Consider the following 25,735-nt stretch of genomic DNA (forward strand, 5'->3'; position numbering starts at 1 on the left):
TTTTGGCTCACCTAATCAAATATTTACTCAGTCACACTTACTTCACCTTTTCTAGAACAGGCAGCCATCTCTAAAAAGGTATTCTCCCTTCCTTTCCCTCCTTGCTTCATACTGCACATGTGTTTCATTCCCTCCCTCCCTCCCCTCTGCCAGATCCGCTTCTGATTGGCTGGTGGGCATGTGTAGCTCAGAACAGGAGACAGGATCAAGTTACACACATGCTCAGAGAATAGGAAGGCTGCCGCTGGCACCTACAGGAAGGAGAGAGAGATTTCAGTGATGTCACTGGAGTCTTCACACTGCTGTAGGCTGCCAGCACCATATTTTAGAGAAGCAAGCAGGGATCTGGGAATTTAGATATGCAGTAAGTCCTTAAAAAGAATGCCTTTAGACTTACTTTTAATTTATATTAACCTTTCATTGTCCTTTAAAGTTAAAATTAAACAAACTATAACAAACCCTATCTATCCTCCTTCTGCAAAGGTAATAAACTACTATTTATGCCTAAAGTTAGAGTTTGGATTTTATGCGCAGCCATGTATTCTGATGGTACTGTGGAATTATAAGAGTAAGTAGAAAGCAGTTGCTTATTTTTTTACACAATGAAATAAGAGCAATTCACAAGTATATATACCTATTGTCTCTAGGTGTTTGTGTCTGTGTAGTTTGATATTTATATAAAGAAATCTGAAGCAAATCAGTGCTAAAACAGAGCTGTCCAACTTCTCTGGTACCAAGGGCCGGAATTTTTCTGCCCAACGCGATAGAGGGCCGATAATGAAAGCCAGTTTGACCACTCCCCCTTTTTAAACCACACCCACTTAAAACCACACCCATGTTATCACAAGAGCTTTTAAGACTATACCCACATTATTGGTGGTAGCGCAGCAAAACCCAAAATGGTTGGTGCTCACTGTAGAGATATCACCCTTCATTCATATGTAAAAGAATTATATTATGTCTTATTAAGACTCAACCTCCTCTTCTCCTGTGGATAGCACAGCAACCCCCAGCACATAATTACACATCTTAGGGACCATATAATGACTATTTTAAAATCTAACAAACTCCCAGAACAAACCCATGCCAGGTTCACCTCCCACAGGCAGCATAGGGCAGGCAGAGTATGGCACACACAGGCAGCATAGGGCAGGCAGAGTATGGCACACACAGGCAGCATAGGGCAGGCAGAGTATGGCACACACAAGCAGCATAGGGCAGGTAGAGTATGGCACACACAGGCAGGTTAGGGCAGGCAGAGTATGGCACACACAGGCAGCATAGGGCAGGCAGAGTATGGCACACACAGGCAGCATAGGGCAGGCAGAGTATGGCACACACAGGCAGCATAGGGCAGGTAGAGTATGGCACACACAGGCAGGGTAGGGCAGGCAGAGTATGGCATACACAGGCAACATAGGGCAGGCAGAGTATGGGACACACAGGCAGCATAGGGCAGAGAGAGTATGGCACACATAGGCAGGGTAGGGCAGGCAGATTATGTGCCATACTCTGCCTGCCCTACCCTGTCTATGTGTGCCATACTCTCTCTGCCCTATGCTGCCTGTGTGTATGGCACACACAGACAGCATACACTGACACAATGCTGGCACTGAGATGTGAACAGGGGAACAATGTGCGTGATTAGAGCCTGAGCCTGAGGTGTGAACAATGCAGGGGGTGAACAATGTAGGGATTAAAAGGTGTGAGCAGTACAGGAGATTACATATTTAAACAATACAGGGGTATTACAGGCTGAATATGAGGTGTGAACCATGCAGGGGGCCATTTAATCTCAGTACTGATATCATTTAAAGCTTCCACAAAGGTAAGCCATCAAAACAGCCAGACAGGTGTGGGGCCACACAGAGGGGGGTCGCCAGTTGAACCATAAAGTGAACTGCAAAACCTTCATCTCTGAATTATTCAAGACAAGCAATTTATTCACAGATACTTTATTCCAGTACTGAATATTTCAAGCATTTATATTACATGTCACAATTTAATAACTATCAACTGTTTAGCCAATACTATATTTTGAAATGTGAATTAGTTGGAGGCCACAATCTCATCAACCCAAGAACGGAGAACTGCAACACGGGCGTACACAGCTGGAGTGCTTGTTGAGCACATACTGCTTCCCCAGGACACAATGCCAACAAGTGTCCATGCATCATTAGCCTGGCATACAAGTGGTCCACCAGAATCACCCTGTGGGTGAACAAAAAAATAAATTAAGTCAAAAGCAACACCAGACTATAGGAAAAACTTTAAAGGAATTCAAAAATATAATGATAATAATAATAATAATGATGATGATGAAGAAGAAATTGTAAATTATACATTATAATACAATAAGTTGAAATGGTTTGAGTTAAAAAAAACTTCTATGCTAATGTAGCATAGCATAGGTATAGCAGAAAGAGAAATAATTGAGAAGTTAGCTGAGATATTGGGTTATAGTACGAGAAAGATGTGATATTAGCCACCAGGCACTAGTGTTCAGATAAATGTTAAATATACAAACCATGCAGGAAGAGGAGCCAGCAGCACCAGCGCAGATCATTGTGCCAGTGATATTGTTTCCCCAGTAGCTCTTGCACTGGTCGTTTGTCAGCAGAGGTAGAGCAGTTTGCTGCAGTTGGTTTGGAGTTGTAAATGCTGTATAAATAAACCACAAACAATTGTAATCATGTCTTTATTCCAACACTACAGCTTAGATCTAAGATATTTTCTTACTTAGATTTAGACCTTGCCACAATTTGCCAGAGGGAAAATTCACTAAATCCATCTTTAAAATATCTGTTTGATGTTTGATCTCTTTGTTTATCCCTCCTCTCCTACTGCCTGTTTAGCCAGCAAATCGTTCACTATTTGGAGCCTAATTTTTGACATTGCTTATATTTTTATATGTGAATAGGTAGCATCTCCTATTTTATGATTTTGTAATGGGAGTGTGCTATGTAAGCATACACATTGTTCACATTTGCTTGTTACCAACTATTACCCCCTCCCCCACCACCATAAATAATATGGATTTAGCCTTTGGATCTCACCGTTGTATCTGGTCTTTCCCCATCCACTGGTAACACAGATGCGCCCTCCTTCATAATCTTCTCCAATATTAGCCAGACAAACTGGAGCCACAGTTGCGCCAATGACAGCTGGAGTGGCTAGCTTAATCAGGGAAATATCATTGTTGATTGTGTTGGAATTCCACTGTGGGTGTGTGAAGACCTGTTGCCAAAAAAGTCAATTTAATTAAAAAGAGGTTCTAAAAATATTTATTGTTAATACAATATATGCTTGTTTGGCTGACTAAATGCTCATGTGTGTAACTGCAGCTGGACAACAAAGTAATCTGGCTGGTTAAGGCTACACCCATCACACTGGGCCAGATTTAATTCAATGAGAAAAAGTTAAATCATGGTTTATCACATGACAACTTGTGGACAAGTTCAAACTTTTTTCTCACTAAATTCCATCTGGCCCAGTGCGTGAAAAGCCTCACTATAAATACAGGCAAATACAGCCTTTATAACTTTGTTACAAAGGTATGGAATCTGTTATCCAGAATGCTCAAGATCTGAGGTTTTCCAGATAAGGGGTCTTTCTGTAATTTTGGATTTCCATGCAAGAGTGTTTCTGGGGCCTTTGCCAGGGGCAGCCTTTCAGAAGCTGTCCCTACCTCGCATCCGACTCTTACATTTCTAAGCATTGCAGAGGTGTGAGGAGGACTGCATTGCTATTGCAGAAAGCCAAATGGCATTTAAAAATCAGAATTGTGGCACTTAGAGTTACCAGAAGTGGCTTTTTACCACCTGTAGTAACTTGCAGGCTGATGCCCCCTGAGACGAGTTTCTCACCTCACGGCAGCAGCGCCGTCTCCATACCTAAAGTCTACTAAAAAATCATTAATTAAACCCAATAGAATTGTTTTACCTCCAATAAGTATTAGTTATATCAAGTACAAGGTACTGTTTTATTATTACAGAGAAAAAGGAATCATTAAAAAAAAATGTTAATTATTTTGTTAAAATTGGGTCTATGGGAGATGGTGTTCGGAGCTTTCTGGATTACAGGTTTCCAGATAATGGATCTCCCTTATCGGTACCTTCTTTTATATAAATGAAGTAAATTCGGGCACAGGACATAAAAGGAGCAGCTAAGGAAAGTGAAAGGAAATGGGAAAGACCGGGGAGTGTTTTCTTTTGTTTTTAAACATTGGAGCTGCCTCCTGTAGCCTGCCCTATTGACATCTAATGGGTAAATCTAATCTGGAATTAGTTTTATCAGAATTACAATCCTGATTATACTATGTATATTTATACTGTATGTGCCTTGCATAATATCTGGCAGCCTAAGTCATTGTGAAGTATGCAGTATAATGAGTAAATACCTTAGCAACAGCAAGAGACTGGATTTTTTCAACGTTTGAGCCTCGGTCATGCTCTCCGAGAACCACCTTATCTCTGGTCCTGTAAGAAGTAGCATAGAAGCTGTAAGCATTACTTGTTCCAAAGGTTTCCACCACATTTCTTGTAGTTGTCTGTATAAGGTAGTATTGTCACATATTTTTGTCTTAAAGGACATGTAAACCCCACAGACAAAAATTTCATCAGTGAACAGTCTCTTTGAAATCTTTCAATACCTGCCACACTGGTTGTCCAGAGGTTAATAGTAAGGCGGCAACATCCCCTTAATCACTTAGATTTCCTTCTCTTTCTGTAACCCACTCAGCCCCCCCCCCTCGGGAATTAGCTTTGACTTCTGGCTTGTGGGCATGCTCAGTTGTTCTAAGCTCAGATTACTAAACACGCCCCCAGTCGAGCAGCCCGTGAAGAGATGGCATTGCTGGTTCCCATAGAAAGTTTTTCTCCTAACCTCTTCTCCTGAGCTCAGCTCAAACAAAGCAGAACTTTTATCAGAGACAGTTCTGCCTGTGTGAGCCTGTATTCTTGATGAAATGTATGCTGAGTAAGGCCTGTGTGTGTATGCTGCTTGCAGATTTAAAAGTATCTGATTATGTATCAGAGGAAAAATGGCCACCGGGTGAAAGCTGCTATTTGCTTTAGGAAAATGTGATGGTGCTAGCAAACGCAGGGGATATAGGCAGTACAAATAATGCCATTTGGGTGGGGGAGACATGCCCAACTGATATACATTGTAGGCAAATGTAGGCTTTACATGTCCTTTAAAGGTGCTATTTACATAAAGACTTTGTCAGTATTAATTAGAAAATCTTGGCCAAACGAAAAAAAACAACTCCTTGACAGGTGGAAACTAGGCATATTTCTTATCATTAAGAGGCTGAACTACAGGACACAAAAAACAAATTGATAGGATGACAGTATCCCTTTAATAATAACATAAGTCTAAAACATAAGTCTGGAAAATGTTGTATTAGTAGAAGGGATTACATTATTTTTCTTAGTTCTTTTTACAGAGAGAAGTATTAATACTTACGAGACACCACAGTGAGCAGCAGTTACAACCCACTCATTGTTAATAAGGGAACCTCCGCAAAAGTGCCATGAAGTCGAATCCTGTAAATCACAATACAGTAATCATTTCTAGAGGTACACTGCCTGTACCTCTACCTCTCTTTCCTTCTGCTCACCCCTTCTCTACTACTTTTACCCTCTTCACACCATGTACATCTCCCTCCTGTTAAGCTCTTCTGCTCTCTAGTTCTCACCATCCTTTTCTTTCCATTTCTTTAATTTTCATTTTCATTCCATACTTCCCTTTCTACACTTTCCCTTTGGGGCATATTTATATATTTTCATGTTGAAAATACAAACCATTGTTTCAATGTATTACCATGTCAGATAACTTACCTAATTTGTAAAGCATTGTACAATTGTTTTTAATATTTAATAAAGGCCATGTAAAGCCCTTACTCTATATTTTTACAATCATCAGTTTTTTTTATATATACAGTATATATTTTTTTTAAATTAGCTTCTTTGTGCAAAGGTGCTAGGTCCTATAGTGATCACAAAAGGTATTGACAGCCCTGTTAGTCCCTGATAAAAAGTGGACTATTGGAGCAACATTGGAGTAGTTGAGTTGCTTGTAGATTAAAAGAGGATTTTCATGCCTCTATGAAGCAAACTGTTCTCATTAAGGCACTGGTCGGGGCTCTATTAAGTTACCAACTGTAATAAAATTATACATTACTTCTTGATTGTATGTAAACTAAAATATTTATTATTTTAATAGCTCCTGTTTGTGAGCCTTCACTCATCTACGCCATGTACAGTAAAAAAAAAAAAAAAAGTCCCCTAGTTTAAAAACCAGGCGGTAGAGGCAGGTTTCGAAAGTAGAAGAATCAACCTAAGAGGTGTTCAACCTAAAAAACTGGCAACAAAAAAGACCAAGTTTTGTTACTCTTATGTGCTTAGCTTAGGTGCTAAAATACATGTCAACAGCCCCCCTCTTATGTAAATGAAGAAAAAAGAACTACCTATGTTCCTCAAAATTATGATACAGGAAAAATAAATTAAAAAGTAAAGCAATATGATACATATCAATCAACAATCAACAATGTATTTTCATACTATAAACTTTAGTCTTATATACATAACAAATAGCACAGTTATTATAAATACTGTAAATGTTGTTACTCCATACTAATAGATCTAAGTGACTATGATATTACCTGCAGGGAGACTTGCCAAGGCCAAGACCCTGGAACTGCTTCCTCGCCATTCACAATCCTGGCATAACCAGTCACCACTGGAGCGATCTGAGGTTGGCCACAGCCTGAGGGAATCAGTAACTTTTAATAATTCAAATATATGAGAAACTTGTACATTATAGAAACATGTCTGAATGTTATTATGTGTACAATATTCAAATAGAATATATCTGGCATCTATAACTAATAATGATGTCTATGAGCTCAGGGGCTCAAAACCTTTGCCACACTATTGCTACATGCTCGCCAATAGGACATTTAAGATGTCATTGTGTCTACCCTTATCCTGCACAATTATTCTGCAGTGAACATATGATACAACTATATTTTACATTTGGAGATGGACTACCATTTCTTATCCATAAAAAATAATCTCTCTATTCTTATTAGCAATGTGCATTCAGCTACTTGCCAACAGGATTTCTTCTGCCAAGAAAATTTAGATCCATAAGGATGAAGACACACAGAGCTACTAGTAGCAGCTACTTGTTGTGTCTGCTAAAAAAGACAATGCTAATCATTTACTGATAATTGTCTCTATGTGTGTTTTAGCAGAGGCAATTCCCAGTACTGTAGTACTGTCTATGGCAGGGTATTTTCTGGCATTTAGTAGCCTTGAAAAAGTAGCTGCTACATGCTTCACCCTTATACTATCCCCTTCAGAGCAGTATCAACAATGCACTTAAACTTACCATAAACTGTGGTGGCTAAAGCCAAGCAGGAAACAAGCCAAAGAAAAGCCATGATTCAAGTGGATAGTTTTTGCATTCTGATGGAACACTTATATACTTGTGATAGAGTAGGAAAAAGTAGTAGAGGTGAAGGACAGCAAATACTCCTTCGTCATTTTCAAGCTAAAAATGGCAACTTAAACGTTTTATCAAGGTTTGCTATAAATGTTTTGTTTATATATAACATGTGCTAATAGTAAAAAGCAGATACTAACAAGCAAAACTGACATATGTTGCATACTCATGCATTAATGTTTACTCTTGTTAACTTGACATTGCCATCAAGGTCACATATTTGGATCAATTTTTCTCCACAACCCTTGGCATTTTAAAGAAATGTACAGTGTAAATTTCTAATATTATTCCCCTTTCATTCCTTTTAATTTAGCATGTGTAAAACTTATAAAAAAATATATTTCTGAGATTCTCTTCCTGTATCCTGATATAATATAAAGTCATTGACATCAACATCCATAAGCCAAATGTGGCTATGTAAGTTGGCCTATAAAGATAAAATCATATAATAATTACAAATATATATTTTAACATTTTTAAAGCATTTTATACCTTGTGTTAACAAATAAAACCTTCCTAATTGCTGGCTGGCTGATCTAGAAGGAAGGGAAAAGGCCAGTCCTGGATCAACTTTGTATTTCATTTTACTAACTATGTATTTTCTCCCTAGCTAAAAAGGCATTCAATCCTTTCTGCCAGAACAACTGGTTTGGGGAGAGAATTCCACAACTTCACTGCTCTCACTGTAAAAACACTTTTCACATCTTAAGATTATTTTTTAATTTATTACTTAAAAGAAATATTAATGCATCAGTTAATAGAGCTTTTCCAGCAGAATCCTGCATTGAAATCCGTTTTTCAAAAACACAATAAGATTTTTTTATAATTAATTTTGAAATTTCACATTGGGCTAGCCATGTTCTTCCCAGGGTGCCACAGCCATGTGACCTGTGCTCTGATAAACTTTAGTCACACTTTACTGCTGAACTGCAAGTTGGAGTGATATCACCTTCCTCCCAGCAGCCGATCAGCAGAACAATGGGAAGGGAGCAAGATAGCCGCTCCCAGTAGGTATCAGAATAGCACTCAATAGTAAGAAATCCAAGTCAGGCTTGGGACTCGTCCAGTTACATGGGAGTAGGAAAAACAATAGGTTATCTGAAAGGAGTTCTAATGTGTAGCGCTGGCTCCTTCTGAAAGCTCAGACTCAGGCACCATGTACTGAGATGGAGCCTACACACCAATATTACAGTAAGAAAAATACATAAATACAATTTAAAATGGTAGAGTTAATTTTTTGCTATGTAAACAGTGTAATTTAGAAATAAAAAGTACACCATAAAAATCATGACAATATCCCTTTAAGAACAGGTTGTAGTAGAACAAATGAACATATAGAACATATGGTTCTTGTCATTTCTGCAGAATCCTACACACGTGTGCCTGCTGACATTGTGGAACTCTGGAGTAACTGTACTTGTAGAATTACTATTGTCCTATTGTGTCATTTTCATAGGACATTGAGTTGTAATAACTGACCTTTAATTTCTTAGATAAAGTTATCCAGGGAGTAACATTATTATTATTACATTACATGTCATGATTACTGATTTTTTTTCAAGGTTATTTATCAGGCTTTTCCCCTGCCGGCAAGCAAGTACGACAATAAATCTTTACCAAGGTGGAGGTATTATTATATATCGGGTTTGCCATAGCATTACACTATGGCACCACCGTGGATATTGAATTACACTGTACATGGGGCCAAAGAGAATGAATTGTTCTTTAATGGAATTATATTGAGAAGATATAACTAAAAGGCCCAGGGGATTATTAGAAGAATATATACTGTATCATGAAATTAACCTTTATTTTTTTATCCCATTTGAATATGTATTTTTAGGAAAAGTTAAAAGTAAAACCAAACCATAAAACTATCCTACTCCTGCAAAAGTAATGAACTACTCAATTTAAGTCTATGGTTAGAGTTTGGATTTCATATGCAGCAATATCTACTGATAGTACTGTGGAGTCATTATCTTTGTACACATTGTTACATAGTTAAGTTGGGTTAAGTTAAGTACAGGTTGTTGTCCTCAAGACAACTCACAATCTAACAGTGTGACCGAAGGCACCGGATACATGGGTGGACCCCAGTAGTTTATGCCAGTCTAGGGCATAATGTAGGTGGATGGTTAGAATCAGTTTCCAAGACTAGGCCCAGAGAATGGGGCACTAGAAACAAGCAGGAGGGCCCCACAGGCATTAGGGAAAGGCAGGGACAAAAGACAGAGGCCAGGTGCCTGCAGTGGGCAGTTACAGATTGCGGTCTAGCACTCAAAAAAAACACCCTATGCAGTGACTGTAATGGTAACATGGTGTGGGTGAGAATTGTATCCAAATCTTACTCCTCCAGTCCCTTGGATCATGCGGATATAGATCCCAAGGAAAGAGATTTTAGGCCTGAAGGTAAAATAACCCTTAATATTGTTCAATAGGGATTCATTTTTTAATTGGCTCGCATCTGTATAAAGGAATAATGCGTACTGGCAGTGCCAAAGTTGGTTTCGGCCAGTGAGTCTTGAAGGGGGGAGGTGTCATGTCAGTACATTATTAAAAACCCGATTAGTCGCAGCCTATAGCCACAATGTTGCTGCGATTAGTCTCTGTGACCGACTCTTTTAAAAGTCGCGCCAACTAATCGTCCCATGTGTCTTCAGCCTTAAGCTGCGAGTTTTGTGCATAGCAACTGGTATTTGAATGCTATATAACCCCTAACTGTTAGCAGAGTGTATTTATGCTTAGAGTAGTTAACCTGTTGTGTGCTGGAGTGTTTGGTATAGACCATTTCACTGCCAGGGACAGGGAGTTCTGGAGGGGTTACGGCGGGTGACTGGTAAACTACCATGGTGGCAGCGATTAGCTAGTAGTTGACTGGTGTCTGACAGGTGTAGAGGTGTCTGACACAGTGAGAGTGTACATGACATGCTTGTTTAGGAAATCATCCAGGCCCCTCTTAAAAGCATTAACAGAATCTGAGATCACAATATCACTAGGAAGGGCATTTCACAACCTCACTGCCCTCACCATAAAAAACACATACACTTCAAATAAAAGTTTGCTTCCTCTAAAGGGGTGGCCTCTGGTGCGCTGATTGTTTTTATGGGAAAAAAAAGAACATCCCCTGTCTATAATGTCTATAATCCCCTCTAATGTACTTGTACAGAGTAATCGACCCCTTACAAGTGCCCAAAACTGCACTGCATACTCAAGGTGAAGCCTTACCAGAGACCTATAAATATACAAAATTATTTTTCTATCTCTTGAGTTAAAGCCTTTTTTTATGCAAGACAGCACTTTATTTGCTTTAGTAGCCACGAAACGGCATTGCCTGAATTGGACAAATTGTTATCTAAAAAAATCCCCAGATCCTTCTCAATTAAGGATTCCCCCAATAAACTACCATTTACTGTATAACTTGCATTTATATTATTTCTACTAAAGTGTATACGTTTGCACTTTTCAACACTGAACCTTATTTTCACTTTTGCTTTCCAGTTTTCCAATCTTATCAAGATGGCAGCATCCTGCGGGGAACTTATAGTTTTGTACAATTTAGTATCATCAGCGAAAATAGAAACAGTACTTTGTATGCCCTCCTCCAGGTCATTAATAAACAAGTTATAAAGCAAAGGACCAAGGACTGACCCCTGCGGTACTCCACTAACAACACTGGTTAAATTAGACAATGTTCCATTTACCACCACTCTTTGTAATCTATCCTTCAGCCAGTTCTCTAGCCTAGTACAAATATAATGTTCCAGACCAATATTCCTCAATTTCACCATTAACTTTCTAGGTGGTACTGTATCAAAAGCTTTAGCAAAGTCTAAGTAGATTACATCAACTGCCATCCCAGAGTCAAGGTTCCTGCTCCCCTTCTCATAGAAGGCAATCAAACTAGTCTGGCAAGATCTGTTACGTATAAAACCATGCTAGCACAAACTTAGTATTGTGATTTTCAGTGTATTCAAGTACCCTATCCCTTATTACCCCTTCCAAAAACTTTTCTACCACTGATGTCAGACAAACAGGCCTATAGTTTTCAGTCTGAGAACGGGATCCCTTTTTTAATAGCAGCAACACATGAGAGTTAAATCTCTTTTGAATTTCCTCCTCAGTGACCCATGCATCAGTATTTACATTACTAGAAATGGTCTATTAAAAAGGAAGCCTTGATTCGCTGGTTTCTCAGGTGTGTAGACAAATGAAAATTAACAGTTCAGAATTTCTGCTTTTTCCCTGTTCTCATCAACCTGATGAAAGTTTTAGCTGTCTTTGAATCTTGCAGATGTTTTAAACATAAGAGCAATTCACAAGTGAACTGCAAAACCTTTATCTCAGAATTACTCAAGACAAGCACTTTATTTACTGATACTTTATTCCAGTACTGAATATTTCAGACAGTTACATTACATTTCACAATTTAATTTCTCTCCACCATTTTGAGAATACTATATTTTGGAATGTGCATTAGTTGGAAGCCACAATCTCGTCAACCCAAGAACGGAGAACTGCAACACGGGCGTACACAGCTGGAGTGCTTGTTGAGCACATACTGCTTCCCCAGGACACAATGCCAACAAGTGTCCATGCATCATTAGCCTGGCATACAAGTGGTCCACCAGAATCACCCTGTGTGTGAACAAGAAAATGCCGGACAATTAGAAATAGTTAGAAAATATAATGATACTGAAGAAACTTTAAATCATACAATGAAATGGTTTGAGTTTTAAAAAAACGTCTATGCTCAGTGATGTAGCATAGCTTAGGCATAGCAGAAAGAAAATAATGGAGACATTAGCGGGTTATAGTATGATATTAGCCACCAGGCACTAATTGCTAGTACAGTATTCATATAAATGTTAAATATACAAACCATGCAGGAAGAGGAGCCAGCAGCACCAGCGCAGATCATTGTGCCAGTGATATTATTTCCCCAGTAGCTCTTGCACTGATCGTTTGTCAGCAGAGGTAGAGCAGTTTGCTGCAGTTGGTTTGGAGTTGTAAATGCTGTATAAATAAAGCAAAAACAATTGTAATCATGTATTTATTCCAACACCACAGCTTAGATCTAAGATAGTTTCTCTAAGAGTTCTTAGATTTAGACCTTGCCCTTATTTGTTAGAGGGAAATTTATCCTATTATATGATTTGGTTATGGGAGTGTGCTATGTAAGCATTCACATTTAGCTTGTTTTTAAATGTATTTCTATTACCAACTAACTATTACCCCCTCCACCACCACCATAAATAATATGGATTTAGCCTTTGGATCTCACCATTGTATCTGGTCTTTCCCCATCCACTGGTAACACAGATGCGCCCTCCTTCATAATCGTCTCCAGTATTAGCCAGACAAACTGGAGCCACAGTTGCGCCAAGGACAGCTGGAGTGGCTAGCTTAATCAGGGAAATATCATTGTTGATTGTGTTGGAATTCCACTGTGGGTGTGTGAAGACCTGTTGCCAAAAAAAGTCAAGTTAATTAAAAAAAAGAGATTCCAAAAACATTTTTTTCAAGATATAATGTCTAGCTATCAAGTGTACTGAATGCTCATGTGTGTAACTGTAAACTGGGCAATAATGTAATCTGGCTGGTTAAGACAAGACTGAGTGATGCCTGAGGTAAGGCTCCTCCCTAACATCATGTTAAAAGCCTCACTATAAATACAGGCAAATACAGCCTTTATACCTTCATATATATTTATACTGTATGTGCCTTGTATAATCTCTGGCAGCCTAAGTAATTCTGAAGTATGCAGTATAATGAGTAAATACCTTAGCAACAGCAAGAGACTGGATTTTTTCAACGTTTGAGCCTCGGTCATGCTCTCCGAGAACCACCTTATCTCTGGTCCTGTAAGAAGTAGCATAGAAGCTGTAAGCATTACTTGTTCCAAATGTTTTGGGCCACATTTTTTGTAAATATCTGTATACAGGTATGGGACCTGTTATCCAGAATGCTCGGGACCTGGGGATAAGGGTTCTTTCCGTAATTTGGATCTCCATAACTTAAGTCTGCTAAAAATCATTTAAACATTATATAAACCCAATAGGATTGTTTTGCCTCTCCAATAAGGATTATTTATATCTTAGTTGGGATCAAGCACAAGGTTCTGCTCTATTATTACATAGAAAAAGGAAATCATTTTTAAAGAACTTTCTGGATAACGGGTTTCCAGATAAGGGATCCCATACCTGTGTAAGGTATCATGGTCACCTATTTTTAAGTGGCAGCCAATATGTTGTAAAAGAACCTTTAAATGACAGAGATTGTCTTAAAGGTGATGTTTTCATGTCTCTGCCAGTATTAATTAGCAAATGACAGTGATAAAGCTTTTCCAAACAAAGAAAACAACTCTGTGACAGTTGGAAACTATACATATTTAGAATCAGAAAACAGCTAAATTACAGAAAACAAAAAAAAATATGTAAGGTTTTTGGCTGGCAGTACCCTTTAAGCATAGGTGGCCTTTTCATTTTAGTCTAGAAAATGTTCTGTTTGTAGAAGGGATTACATGATTTTCCTTACTTATTTTTACAAAGAGTAGTATCGATACTTACGAGACACCACAGTGAGCAGCAGTTACAACCCACTCATTGTTAATAAGGGAACCTCCGCAAAAGTGCCATGAAGTGGAATCCTGTAAATAACAATACAGTAATCATTTTTAAACAACATCTCTCCTTCTGGCTGTTGTTCTGCTCTTACACTCTCTGTACCTCTACCTCTCTTTCCTTCTGCTCACCCCTTGTTATCTTGTTTTCTACCCTTTTCACACCATGTACTGTACATCTCCCTCCCTTTCATCCCTTTTGCACTCCTGTTTTCTACATCCATCTTTTTCTATTTCTTTCATTTACATTTTTGTTCTCTACTTCTCTTTTTACCTCTTTTGGGAAATATTTATATTTTTTGCATGTTGAAATTCATTCCATTGTTTCAATGCAATACCACATCAGATAATTTACTTTTTTACTAACTAATTTGTAAAGCATTGTAAAATCATTGTTTCATATGCACCCCCAGATAGCAGAAGTTATGTCACATGCACACCTACTTTCAGTGTGCATGGTGTCACGCCCAGGGGAAAATTGCTCCTGACCCCCCACCCCCCCAGCTCTGCCACTGGATTTTCACAGTTAGGTCTAGTGTCGGCTGGGGTGGGTTTATATACTGTATATGCATGGTCTATTTAGTTAATAGGCCATGTATTTGCCAAGTCCTTAACCAATATTTTTTACAATCATCAGTTAATTCAGATAAAAACAATCACTACCTAAATGCTGCTAATGACAACAGAGGAGATTTATTTATAAATAAGCTTCTTTGTGCTGCTAGGTCCAGTAGTGACTACAAAAGCTATCGACGGATATAGTCGGAGGGACTAGCGGGGGCTAACATTGGATAGTAGTTGAGTTGCTTTCTAAAGCTATCATAGATTAAAAGAGGATTTTTTTAATGCCCATATGAAACAAACTGTTCTCATTAGGGCATTTGTTCGGACACTGTTAAGTTGCCAACTGTGAGAAAACTTTATTTCTTCTTGCTGATATGTGAACTTTTTAACAGCTTACAGTACTAGGTTTCCTGTTTGTGACCCTTCAGTCATCTATGCCATGTACAGTAGAATAATATAGTCGCCTAGCTTTAAAATCAGGTGGCAGAGACATTCTAAGAAAGTGGAAGAACCGAATGTGGGGTTCCATATTCAACCTAAGAAATTGGGACAGGGGGAATCTGAGATTACTTTGCAACCAAAAAGACTCAGTATTGTTATATTTACTGTATGTGTTTAGCATCTGCAAAGCTTAGAAGCTGAGATACATATCAACAGCCCCCCCTCTTGTATAAAAGAGGGAGAAGAGAACTATCTATGTTCCTCAGAATTACAATACAGGACAAAGAAATGACAACCTAAAGCAATATGATGCATACTATTGTACAGACAATGTATTTTCATACTATAAACTTTATATACCTAACATATAGCACAATTATTACATGTGGTTACTCAATACTAACATATCTACAGTATGTGACAGCGCAGACATATTACCTGCAGGGAGACTTGCCAAGGCCAAGACCCTGGAACTGCTTCCTCGCCATTCACAATCCTGGCATAACCTGTAACCACTGGAGCGATCTGAGGTTGGCCACAGCCTGAGGGAATCAATAACTTTTATTAGTCCAGCCTGGCTAAATGTTATTGTATATACAGTATTTAAATAGAATATATTTGATATGCACATCTATAACTAATAATTGGGTCTGTGAGCCCAGTGTCACTGCTACACTTTTGCTACATGCTCACCAATAGCACAATATCATTGGATCTACCCTTATAATTAACAATTATTCTGCATCGAGCATATAATCTCTCTGTTCTAATTCAGCTGCTTGCCAACAGGACTTTTTCTGCCAAGAAAATTTAGATCTCCCCTTCAGAGCAGCGTCAACAATATGCTTAAGCTTACCATAAACTGTGGTGGCTAAAGCCAAGCAGGAAACAAGCCAAAGGAAAGCCATGATTCAAGTGGATAGTTTTTGCTTTCTGGTGAAACACTTATATACTAGTGATATAGTAGGAAAAAAAAAGCAGAGCCGAAGGAAAATAAATACTCCCCCATGGATTTTCAAACCAAAAATGGCAACTTGAACATTTTATCAAGGTTTTTTTTATCTATGACATTTGCTGATAGTAAAAAGTAGATACTAAAAAGCAAAAATATGACTGGGGAATAAATAGAATAACATATGCTGCACACTCACACATTCATGTTTACTCTTGTTAAAGGAACAGTAACACCAAAAAATGAAAGTGTATAAAAGTAACTAAAATATAATGTACTGCTGCCCTGCACTGGTAAAAGTTGTGTGTTTACTTCAGAAAGTCTACTATAATTTATATAAATAAGCTGCTATGTAGCCATGGGGGCAGCCATTCAAAGGAGAAAAGGCACAGGCACATAGCAGATAACAGATAAAACACTATTGTATTCTACAGAACTTGTCTGTTTTCTGCTATGTAACCTGTGCCTTTTCTCCTTTTTTCCAGCTTGAATGGCTGCCCCCGTGGCTACACAGCAGCTTATTATATAACTTATAGTAGTGTTACTGAAGCAAACACACCAGTTTTACCAGTGCAGGGCAACAGTGCATTATATTTTTATTACTTTAAAGCTCTTTCATTTTTTGGTGTTACTGTTCCTTTAACATGTCATTGCTATCAACAGCATATATTTGGATCAGTTTCTTTCTACCCAGCACTTGACATTTTAAATAAATACACATTGTAAATTTCTGATATTGTAAATTTCATTTCCCTTCCATGCCCTTTAATTTAGCATGGGAACACTTAAATATGTCTGAGAATCTTTCCCTGCTGTATCCTAATATGATATAAAGTCACTGACATCAACATTTACAAGTCAAGTGTGGAAAATAAGTTGGGTTTTATATCAGATAAAATGATGTAATAATTACAAAGATATATTTTAACACGTTTTATCTTCTGGCCTAACTTCTGGCTGATCCAGAGAGGCTTTCTGGCTCCAAGATGGCAACCAGATCAAACCTTGGATAAACTTTTTACTTCATTTTAGTAACTCTGTATTTTCTCCCTCGCTAAAAAGCCATCCAAACCTTTCTTATAACTGCCAGCACCACCGCTTCAGAGAGACAACTTCACCACTTTTACTGTAAAAAACACTTTTCACATCTCAAGATGGAACCTCATTTCTTCTGTTTTTGAAACTAAACTATGTTACTTAAAACAAATATACTGTAGGGATCCATAGGGTTAACTAGTCCCTATGGCTTTTAACCCTGCAGCTTCCTGGTTTTGTGCTGTTACTGGGCAAAGACCCCTGTATCAGTTTTGAGTTCAGATGTGTGATTATTGGTTCACAGGGAGACCACTCCCTTGGCACTCTGATATAGTGTTTAGCAGGGGGGTGGGTCTGCCTCTTTGGCTGCCTGTGTTCACAGGGGAAGGAGCACTGTGCTGGAGGCAAGGAACTAGGCCCCCAGTAAAGCCATGTGCCCCAGAGTGTGTCAGCCACTCTGGTGAAGTCGGGGACAGGGACCCCGTGAATGAGGACCAGTTAGATAGCAAGTTTTGTGGAGCACTTTCTAGGAAAGTGAGATAGTGAGGGAAGAGAGCACGAGCAGTTTGGCTCAGAGGAAAGTAGCTGTGGGAGTCCCTTCCAGACAGGCACTGTTGCCTTAGTGTAGGGCCACGGTTTAGACCTAGGAGGCAGGTAGTTTGAACCCTGATCCAAAGTTGCCGTGGGGCCTGAGGAGTGTGGTATCCAGCTAGCTGTTCCACAGAGTGAGCAACTGAACCGGTGGCACTGATCCTGCCTGGCTCAAGGGGAGTTGGGAGGAGCGGGTGTGCCCCCTCTCTGTGCTGTCCTCAGAGACTGCTATGCTAACTGATGTGTGAGTATATTGCATAACCCTGCAAGTTGCTTGTTGCTGAAAATAAACCAGTTCTACTGTTCAACTGCAAGAACCTTCTGGCGCCCATTTGTTATTCTGCACTGCACACAGCTACAGTGAGTTGTAGTTGCACTACACCCTAGCTCCGTTTGGTTACTTCCACATAGCGAAGGCCCATCCTGAAGGACTGAGTCGCGTGTACCCCATGCTCTAGACCTATCTAGTCGTGCTATTGGCTTAGTTACAGCCAAGAAAGGGTTACAATACTGTAACTTTCATTCAAATATTCTTGGCCACGAGATGCCTAATAACAAGAAAATGGAAGGATATGCTCCATACTATAAGGTTAAGAAAAGGCTATAGTACAGGGATCCCCAACCTTTCTTACTCATGAGCCACAGTCAAATGTAGAAAGACTTGGAGAGCAACACAAGCATAATAATGTTCATGAAGGTGCCAAATAAGGGCTAAGATTGGCTATTAGGGGCCTCTATGCACACTATCAGCTTACAGGGGGCTTTATTTGGTAGTAAATCTTGTTTTAATCAACCAAAACTTGCCACCAAGTCAGGAATTCAAATATAATTCGCTAAAGGTCGATATTTCGAGCGCTATTTTTTTTATCGCGTCTAATTTTTCACGTCTTAACGCACGATTCACTAAAAGGATACTTGTGTTAATTTAGACGCAATGCTGTTTGTCGCGAAGACTATTTTCGTGCAGTATTTGATGGAATGCGCGCTAATGAACGCATTGCGCACAAATAGTCGCCGCGTGTGAAAAAAACGTACACCATATTAGCCATACACAGCATTACTTTCGTAAAACTACTTTTTAAGAAAATGACAACTTCCCTGCAAACTGGAGGCTGCATCACTCTAGGGCCAACATATACTTGAATAAATCCCACTGCAAAGTCCATATTGTGTTGCCAAAAGCTCATGAACTGTACTTTTCTATAATTACCGCCTGCCCCAAGTAGGTGTTAATTTTCGCACAAATGCGATATTTAGCACGTCTAAGTGTTTGTGAATCATGCGTTAGTATTATGCGTTAATACTGTATTATTTCTGAGCGCAAATAAACGCATTGCGTTAAAATTAACGCATGCGGTAGTGCGAAATTTAGCGCATGCGTTATGCGACTTAACGCATGCAATAATACTTTAGCGAACTATGCATTTTTCCGCGTCAATTTTAACGCAAAAAATGTGAGATAACACTTATTGACCTTTAGTGAATCAACCCTAGGGTCTTTTGCACACTAACATTTTCAAATTCTTTTTATTGGGTTTAAAATTATTTATCAAGATTTCTAATGCTTTAACTTGACAAACTAAGGTAAGATATAACACTATTTGTTGTGCTGCAAAGGGTGATATTCTGAGACAATTGGCAATTGGTATTCATTTTTTAATTGTTTGTGCTTTTTGCATTATTTTGTTTTTCGTTCAGTATCTCTCCAGTTTGCAATTTCTGCAGCTATCTGGTTGCTGGGGTCCAAATTATCCTAGCAACCAGGCAGTGGTTTTAATGAGAGGCTTATATATTTATAGAAAGCAAAAAAAAGTAATAAAAAGTAACAATAACAATAAAATTATAGGCTTGCAGAGCAATAGTTTATGGGTTGTTGGGGGTCAGTGACCCCTATTTGAAAGCGTAAAAAAGTCAGAAGACAAATAATTATAATACTATAAAAAATGAAGACCAATAGAAAAAATTTGAGTAAAAATACATGATATACTCTATTTTTTACCAGGGATTACTCTTCATGCCAGTTGTCTGCATCTTTATCTTTATGGTCTTAATTGTCTTGTGCAACATACAGGGTTGTGTAGATTCAGGTGGAATGCTGGGATGACAAGGATCTCAGTAGCTTTAAACATGTGGAGTCCAGGAGCCAAAATGTAGCTGCAGTTTTGAAGTTTTGCTTCTGCATACCTGCCTGGTGACACATTGCCACATAATTTCAACTTGTTTCTAATAATCGTATGATCTGTACAAGCATTGTAAGAACTACTACACACAGACATAAAGAAGCTGTCCAAGACTCACCCCTCACGTCTTGTATTATCACTCCTCCAGGTGTATTTGTATGTCAGGTGCTCTGTCAACAGCACTCTCCACTGTAACAAAGTTTAACATAGTAAAGAGAAGACACCAGTGGATAAAAGATGGCAGTTTTTTTCAGTAGGCTGCTAAGGACACAGGACCAAATGCATTTCGGGCATGATGCCTTTAATCATAGGCTTATAGAAACAGTATGCCCGAAATGCATTAGGCCCTGTGTCCTAGCAGACTTCTGAATAAACTTGCTGTCTTATATCCACCAAAGTGCTATATTAAACTGCTACACACAAAGTTTTGGAAAAAATTTCCAAAAAACTAGAAATGAAAACTTTAGAAATTAATTTGGTGCAGGAAATAAATTTACATTGGGGCAACAAAGACAATGAATTTTAGGAAGGCAAATTTTAGCTCCTTAAGGGCAGCGCTTCAGGGCATAGATTGGGGCATTATGTTTTCTGATAAAAACACAGAGCAGAAATGGTTGTCATTTAATCACCCTATGTGGCTTAACACTGGGGTAAAGAAATTAATAAGGAAAAAAAGGAAAGCTTTTAAGAAATATGTCAGAGGGGATAGTTGCTGAGTTTAATGAATATAAACACTATAACAAGTGTTGTAAAACAGCAATCCGGAAGGCAAAGATAGAAAATGAGGAGTGCATCGCGGCAGAGGCCAAGACTAACCCCAAAAAGTTTTTTAAGTATGTTAATAGCAAAAAGATGCAGGTTGAGGGTGTGGCCCCATTGAGTTATAGTAACAATATGGTTACAGCGGATACAGAAAAGGCAGATGTGCTTAACCAGTTCTTTTCTTCTGTGTATACAGTAGAGGAGCCAGTGGGCCAAGTCCCACCCAATAGCTGCACTGTTGCCTCAGCTCCATCTACACAGTGGTTGGCACAGGATATGGTGCTTAAAGGGTTACACACGATAAATGTAAACAAGGCACCTGGGCCAGATGGAATACACCCTCGGGTACTGAGAGAGCTAGGGGCAGAATTACAGTGGCCCTTGTTTCTGATATTCTCAGGTATGGTACCTAGGGATTGGAAGAAGGCGAATGTAATTCCTATATTTAAAAAGGAAGTAAGATCTCAGCCTGGCAATTATAGGCCTGTAAGTTTGACATCCGTGGTGGGCAAGTTATTTGAAGGCTTGTTAAGGGATCACATTCAAAATTATGTAGTGGAGAATGGCATTATGAGCAGTAATCAGCATGGATTTATGAAGGACAGGTCATGTCAGACCAATTTAATTGCTTTTTATGATGAGGTAAGTAAGAAGCTGGACAGTGGGGATGCAGTAGATATAATCTATTTGGATTTTGCCAAAGCATTTGATACCGTTCCCCACGACTGCTTTTTAAACTAAGGTCTATTGGTCTTAGTGAAGTCGTTTGCACATGGATAGAAAACTGGCTACAGGATCGGGTACAGAGGGTGGTTGTTAATGGTACATTCTCTATTTGGAATAAGGTCCTCAGTGGGGTCCCTCAGGGTTCTGTACTGTGTCCACTTTTGTTTAACTTGTTCATAAATGACTTAGGGGAGGGTATTATAAGTAATGTATCAGTGTTTGCAGATGACACAAAACTCTGCGGACCAGTCAATTCTATCCAGGATGTGGCATCCTTGCAGCACGATCTTGACCAACTGGCAATCTGGGCAGCTAAGTGGCAGATGAGATTTAATGTGGATAAATGTAAGGTCATGCACCTGGGATGTAAAAATATGCAAGCCACTTATACCCTTAATGGGACTGCAGTAGGCAAATCCATAATGGAGAAGGACCTTGGAGTCCTTGTAGATAATAAACTTGGCTGTAGCAAGCAATGCCAGGCAGCAGCTGTAAGGGCAAACAAGGTTTTGAGCTGTATTAAAAGGGGTATAGATTCACGGGAGGAGGGGGGAAGGCCCCATCTAGAATATGCTGTTCAGTTTTGGTCTCCAGTGCTCAAACGGGACATTATTGAATTAGAGAGGGTCCAGAGAAGGGCAACTAAGCTGGTAAAGGGTATGGAAAGTCTCAGTTATGAAGAAAGACTGGCCAAGTTGGGTCTGTTTACACTGGAGAAGAGGCGCTTAAGAGGTGACATGATAACTATGTTTTAATATATAAGAGGATCATATATTAACCTTTCTAATGCTTTATTTACCAGTAGGTCCTTCCAATGGACACGAGGGCATCCACTCTGTTTATAAGAAGGGAGGTTCCATTTAAATATTCGGAAAGGATTTTTTACAGTGAGAGCTGGGAAGTTGTGGAATTCCCTCCCCGAATAAGTTGTGCTGGCCGATACATTATATAGCTTTAAGAAGGGGCTGGATGGATTCTTAGCAAGTGAGGGAATACAGGGTTGTGGGAGATAGCTCTTAGTACAAGTTGATCCAGGGACTGGTCCGATTGCTATCTTGGAGTCAGGAAGGAATTTTTTCCCCTCTGCGGCAAATTAGAGAGGCTTCAGATGGGGTTTTTTTTTTGCCTTCCTCTGGATCAACTAGCAGTTAGGCAGGTTATATATAGGCATTATGGTTGAACGTGATGGACGTATATGTCTTTTTTCAACCCAACTTACTATGTTACTATGTAATTCCAGTTTGATAGTTGGAGAAGACATATTTTATTTTTTATAGTAAGAAGACATTTTTAGGCCCCCATATGCCAATGGCTATTATCAAAAAAAACCCTGACATTCTTTTGATATGTAACACTAGACCATTATCAGAAATTTTTACAATTTTAGCAAAGATTTGCAGTTTTGTACTTGTATTAAGACATAGTTATCCACTAAATTTTGTAAAATGTGCACTTTCCAAATATCTAAGGTTTCTGGTCAACTGTTACGGGCAGTACTACACATAACTTTGGGCATGTGTGTATGTTTTCAGGGGACAATCCATTTTCCTATGCATAATGGCCATCAAACTGTTCATTGTTCCCATGATCATGTTGTAAAGTTCAAGCAAAACAATGTTGTTTCTTTGGGGTTCAGAAAGTACTTATGTATTTTGTTGTTCTTTTGGATAACATTTCTTTAATCTGTTTTCCAACAATAAAAGTTGCTGAAAAAAAAACAATTTCCTCTAACTTTGGCAAAGGATTGCTGTTTAGTAGTTTGGACTAGAGGGACATATTTGCACTTTTGGGTAAAAAAGTTACTGTTTATAAGGCCCCAGGTCTGGAAAATTTGGCATTATAATGCTGTAGCTGTACTATCCTTTATTAAACTTGCTAACTGTGCAGATCTATTATTTCATATCACTGCAGTCTTGCACATCTAGGGACCCATGTTTTATTGCAACTCAGATAATTTGCACCTGAGATGAGTTTATGAAATTACACAATAACCATTATGGTTTGCATACAGTTTCCAGGTGAATGTGTAGGTGATAAGTATAAGGCAGTCAGAGATTAAAGAGAATGACTGTAATACCCAGGTGTCATCTAGCTCCACTGCAGTACAATCTGCCATGCTGATCAGTTAATAAATGACACCTTTTAATTCTATTCATGAATGAATAATTGTTGTACTTATAATAATTAACATAAGTATTACTATTTATTGTATGTTTAAAACAATATATTAGACATTCTTTCATTTAGGAATGAATCATTCATTGGGCCACATTTATTTCAGTGAGAAATGGTTTGTCACATAAAAACGTGGACAAGATTCATTTTGAGGAGAAAAGCCTTTTCACGTAGACTTCAATAGAGTTTTCACATAATAAATTATGAGATATGTTTTTTTAAATGAATTGCATCTCAAATTGAATCTCGTCCATCAGATTTCATGTAATAAACCTTTTTCTCACTGAACTGAATCAGGCCCATTATGTCAGAGGGAATAAATAACAATAAAATAAAGGCTAAATAGCTAAGGTTTAATGTTCAGCCTAAATAACAAGGTTACATTGTAAGTCAAGAAAAGGTTTACATTACAGAAAAAATTGTTAGATTAAAGTAATAAAGCTAAAGTAATTAAGAGCAAAACTGTTAATAAAATACATTTATTTTGAAAAATAATGCAGGTCAAGGGCTAATATTTTTATGATGAATTATTTACTAGTACATTTAGTAATGTGCGCTATTTAAGTTAATCTTTTTCCATTTGTTCCCTTAATAAACTTGATAAGGAATTGATGGAAATGTTTCTGCTTCCACCTGCAAGATATGATTTCTGTTCCCACTATGGTTTGCCTTACACTGTATTTGGGCAGACATGCTGATAAACCCTCTAAGGCACTGTCACCTGACAACAAATTTAACATTGCACATACACCTTTCAGGAGCCCACAGCTGCACTGTATTATTCCCTAAAGGTGCCATTAAAGCACTTAAATAAATACACTGTGACAGACTGTTGGCACTTTTTTTCCCAGAGCACCACAATGCACTTACATAACATCCCAAACCTTTAGTACAGAAAGCTTTGGCAGAGCTTCCACCCAGGGCTGGGAAAGGTAGGAGTTGGCATAAATCCGTCCCTGGTAACTACAGGAACAGTGAATAATAACAGTATTGTATGCCAACACAGCTTGAACTAATGCTACATAATGTGGCCCCTTCCTGTCAAAACAGCATATCAATCAGCTTTAAAATATCTCACCCAAACCCCATAATACAAAAACAAGATGGTATTTTTATCAAAATTAATTCACATATAAATTTGCATCTTGATGCATTACATAAATATAATCTGAAATAGCTCCAATGGTTGAAAAGAAATGTACAGGTATCGGACCCCTTATATGGAAACCCATTATCCAGAAAGTTCCAAATTACGGAAAGTCCATCTCCCATAGACTATTTTATTCAAATAATTCTAATTTTTTAAAAATCCCCTTATTCGGAAAACCCCAGGTCCCAAGCATTCTGGAAAATGGGTCTCATACCTGTATTTAAACATCCAAGACTTAGGCCTCCATTCAATACAAATTTAGTGACATCTCACTAAAAGATAGAAAAGAAGAGGGTAACAACATGTGTTTTAGTAGATACTTGAGAGGTCAACCACTTCAAGTTTCTCCTACAGTCTCTTATAGTATGTATAGGAACGCAACATAAGAATCCAGTTTTCTGGTGCAGTTGTGCACATCAATAGTGTAGATAACATTGCTAGTGATGAGCAAATTTTTTTGCCAGGCATGGATTTGCAGCTAATTTCTGCATTTCAGCATTGGCGTATTATTACGTGCATCATCCAGAAAAATTTTGTCGTGGTCACATAAAAATGGACGCGATTGCGTCAAAAAAGACACGGGCAACAAAAAAGTCGAGCAACAAATGTGTTTTGCAAACTTTTTGACCGTTTCGCGAATTTTCTTGTTGTTTCGCAAATTTTATAGTGAAGCAGAACGGAAAACATTAGCTCATCACTGAACATTGAAATTCCATGTGTTAAAATGGAAGGTGCCAAACATATGTAGCTTGGCAAGACTGAAGGTCCACGAACCAAAGTGGGAGGCTGAAAACACATTAAGGGGTATTACCATTACCAGTTCAACAGCTAAACTCTATGATCTGTCTTTTGCCTCCTTTGACAAGGGTAAGTCTCCACCATGAAGCTTCACCTAGGCTGGACAAATTTAGTTATCCCTTACATAAACTAAATAGCAAAATCCAGAAGAAACACTTCTTATTGAAGTATTTGTTGAAATCTGTGCATTCCTGTGTTTTCTTTTTTCCTAAAATAGTAGAGAAGAGAAAGAC

The 25,735-nt window shown here is 38.5% G+C and overlaps 2 protein-coding genes across 2 annotated transcripts; both read right to left on the bottom strand.

Moving 5' to 3' along the window:
- Positions 1-1,939: 1,939 nt before the first annotated feature.
- Positions 1,940-7,447, bottom strand: ctrb1 (chymotrypsinogen B1). The gene is made up of 7 exons (XM_002944631.4): positions 7,396-7,447; positions 6,665-6,768; positions 5,467-5,546; positions 4,400-4,478; positions 3,057-3,237; positions 2,528-2,661; positions 1,940-2,211 (listed from the first exon to the last, which is right to left on the bottom strand). Exons 1-7 carry the CDS (start codon positions 7,445-7,447, stop codon positions 2,050-2,052), a joined length of 792 nt encoding a protein of 263 aa, XP_002944677.2. The 3' UTR covers positions 1,940-2,049.
- A 4,425-nt stretch (positions 7,448-11,872) lies between these two features.
- On the bottom strand, positions 11,873-16,100 carry LOC101733231 (chymotrypsin B). The gene is made up of 7 exons (XM_004913508.2): positions 15,990-16,100; positions 15,572-15,675; positions 14,076-14,155; positions 13,290-13,368; positions 12,791-12,971; positions 12,389-12,522; positions 11,873-12,144 (listed from the first exon to the last, which is right to left on the bottom strand). The coding sequence occupies exons 1-7, from the start codon at positions 16,039-16,041 to the stop codon at positions 11,983-11,985; spliced, it is 792 nt and encodes a 263-aa protein (XP_004913565.1). The 5' UTR covers positions 16,042-16,100; the 3' UTR covers positions 11,873-11,982.
- Positions 16,101-25,735: the final 9,635 nt, after the last annotated feature.

This window comes from Xenopus tropicalis, chromosome 4 (assembly GCF_000004195.4).
Source record: "Xenopus tropicalis strain Nigerian chromosome 4, UCB_Xtro_10.0, whole genome shotgun sequence".
Classification (NCBI taxonomy): domain Eukaryota; kingdom Metazoa; phylum Chordata; class Amphibia; order Anura; family Pipidae; genus Xenopus; species Xenopus tropicalis.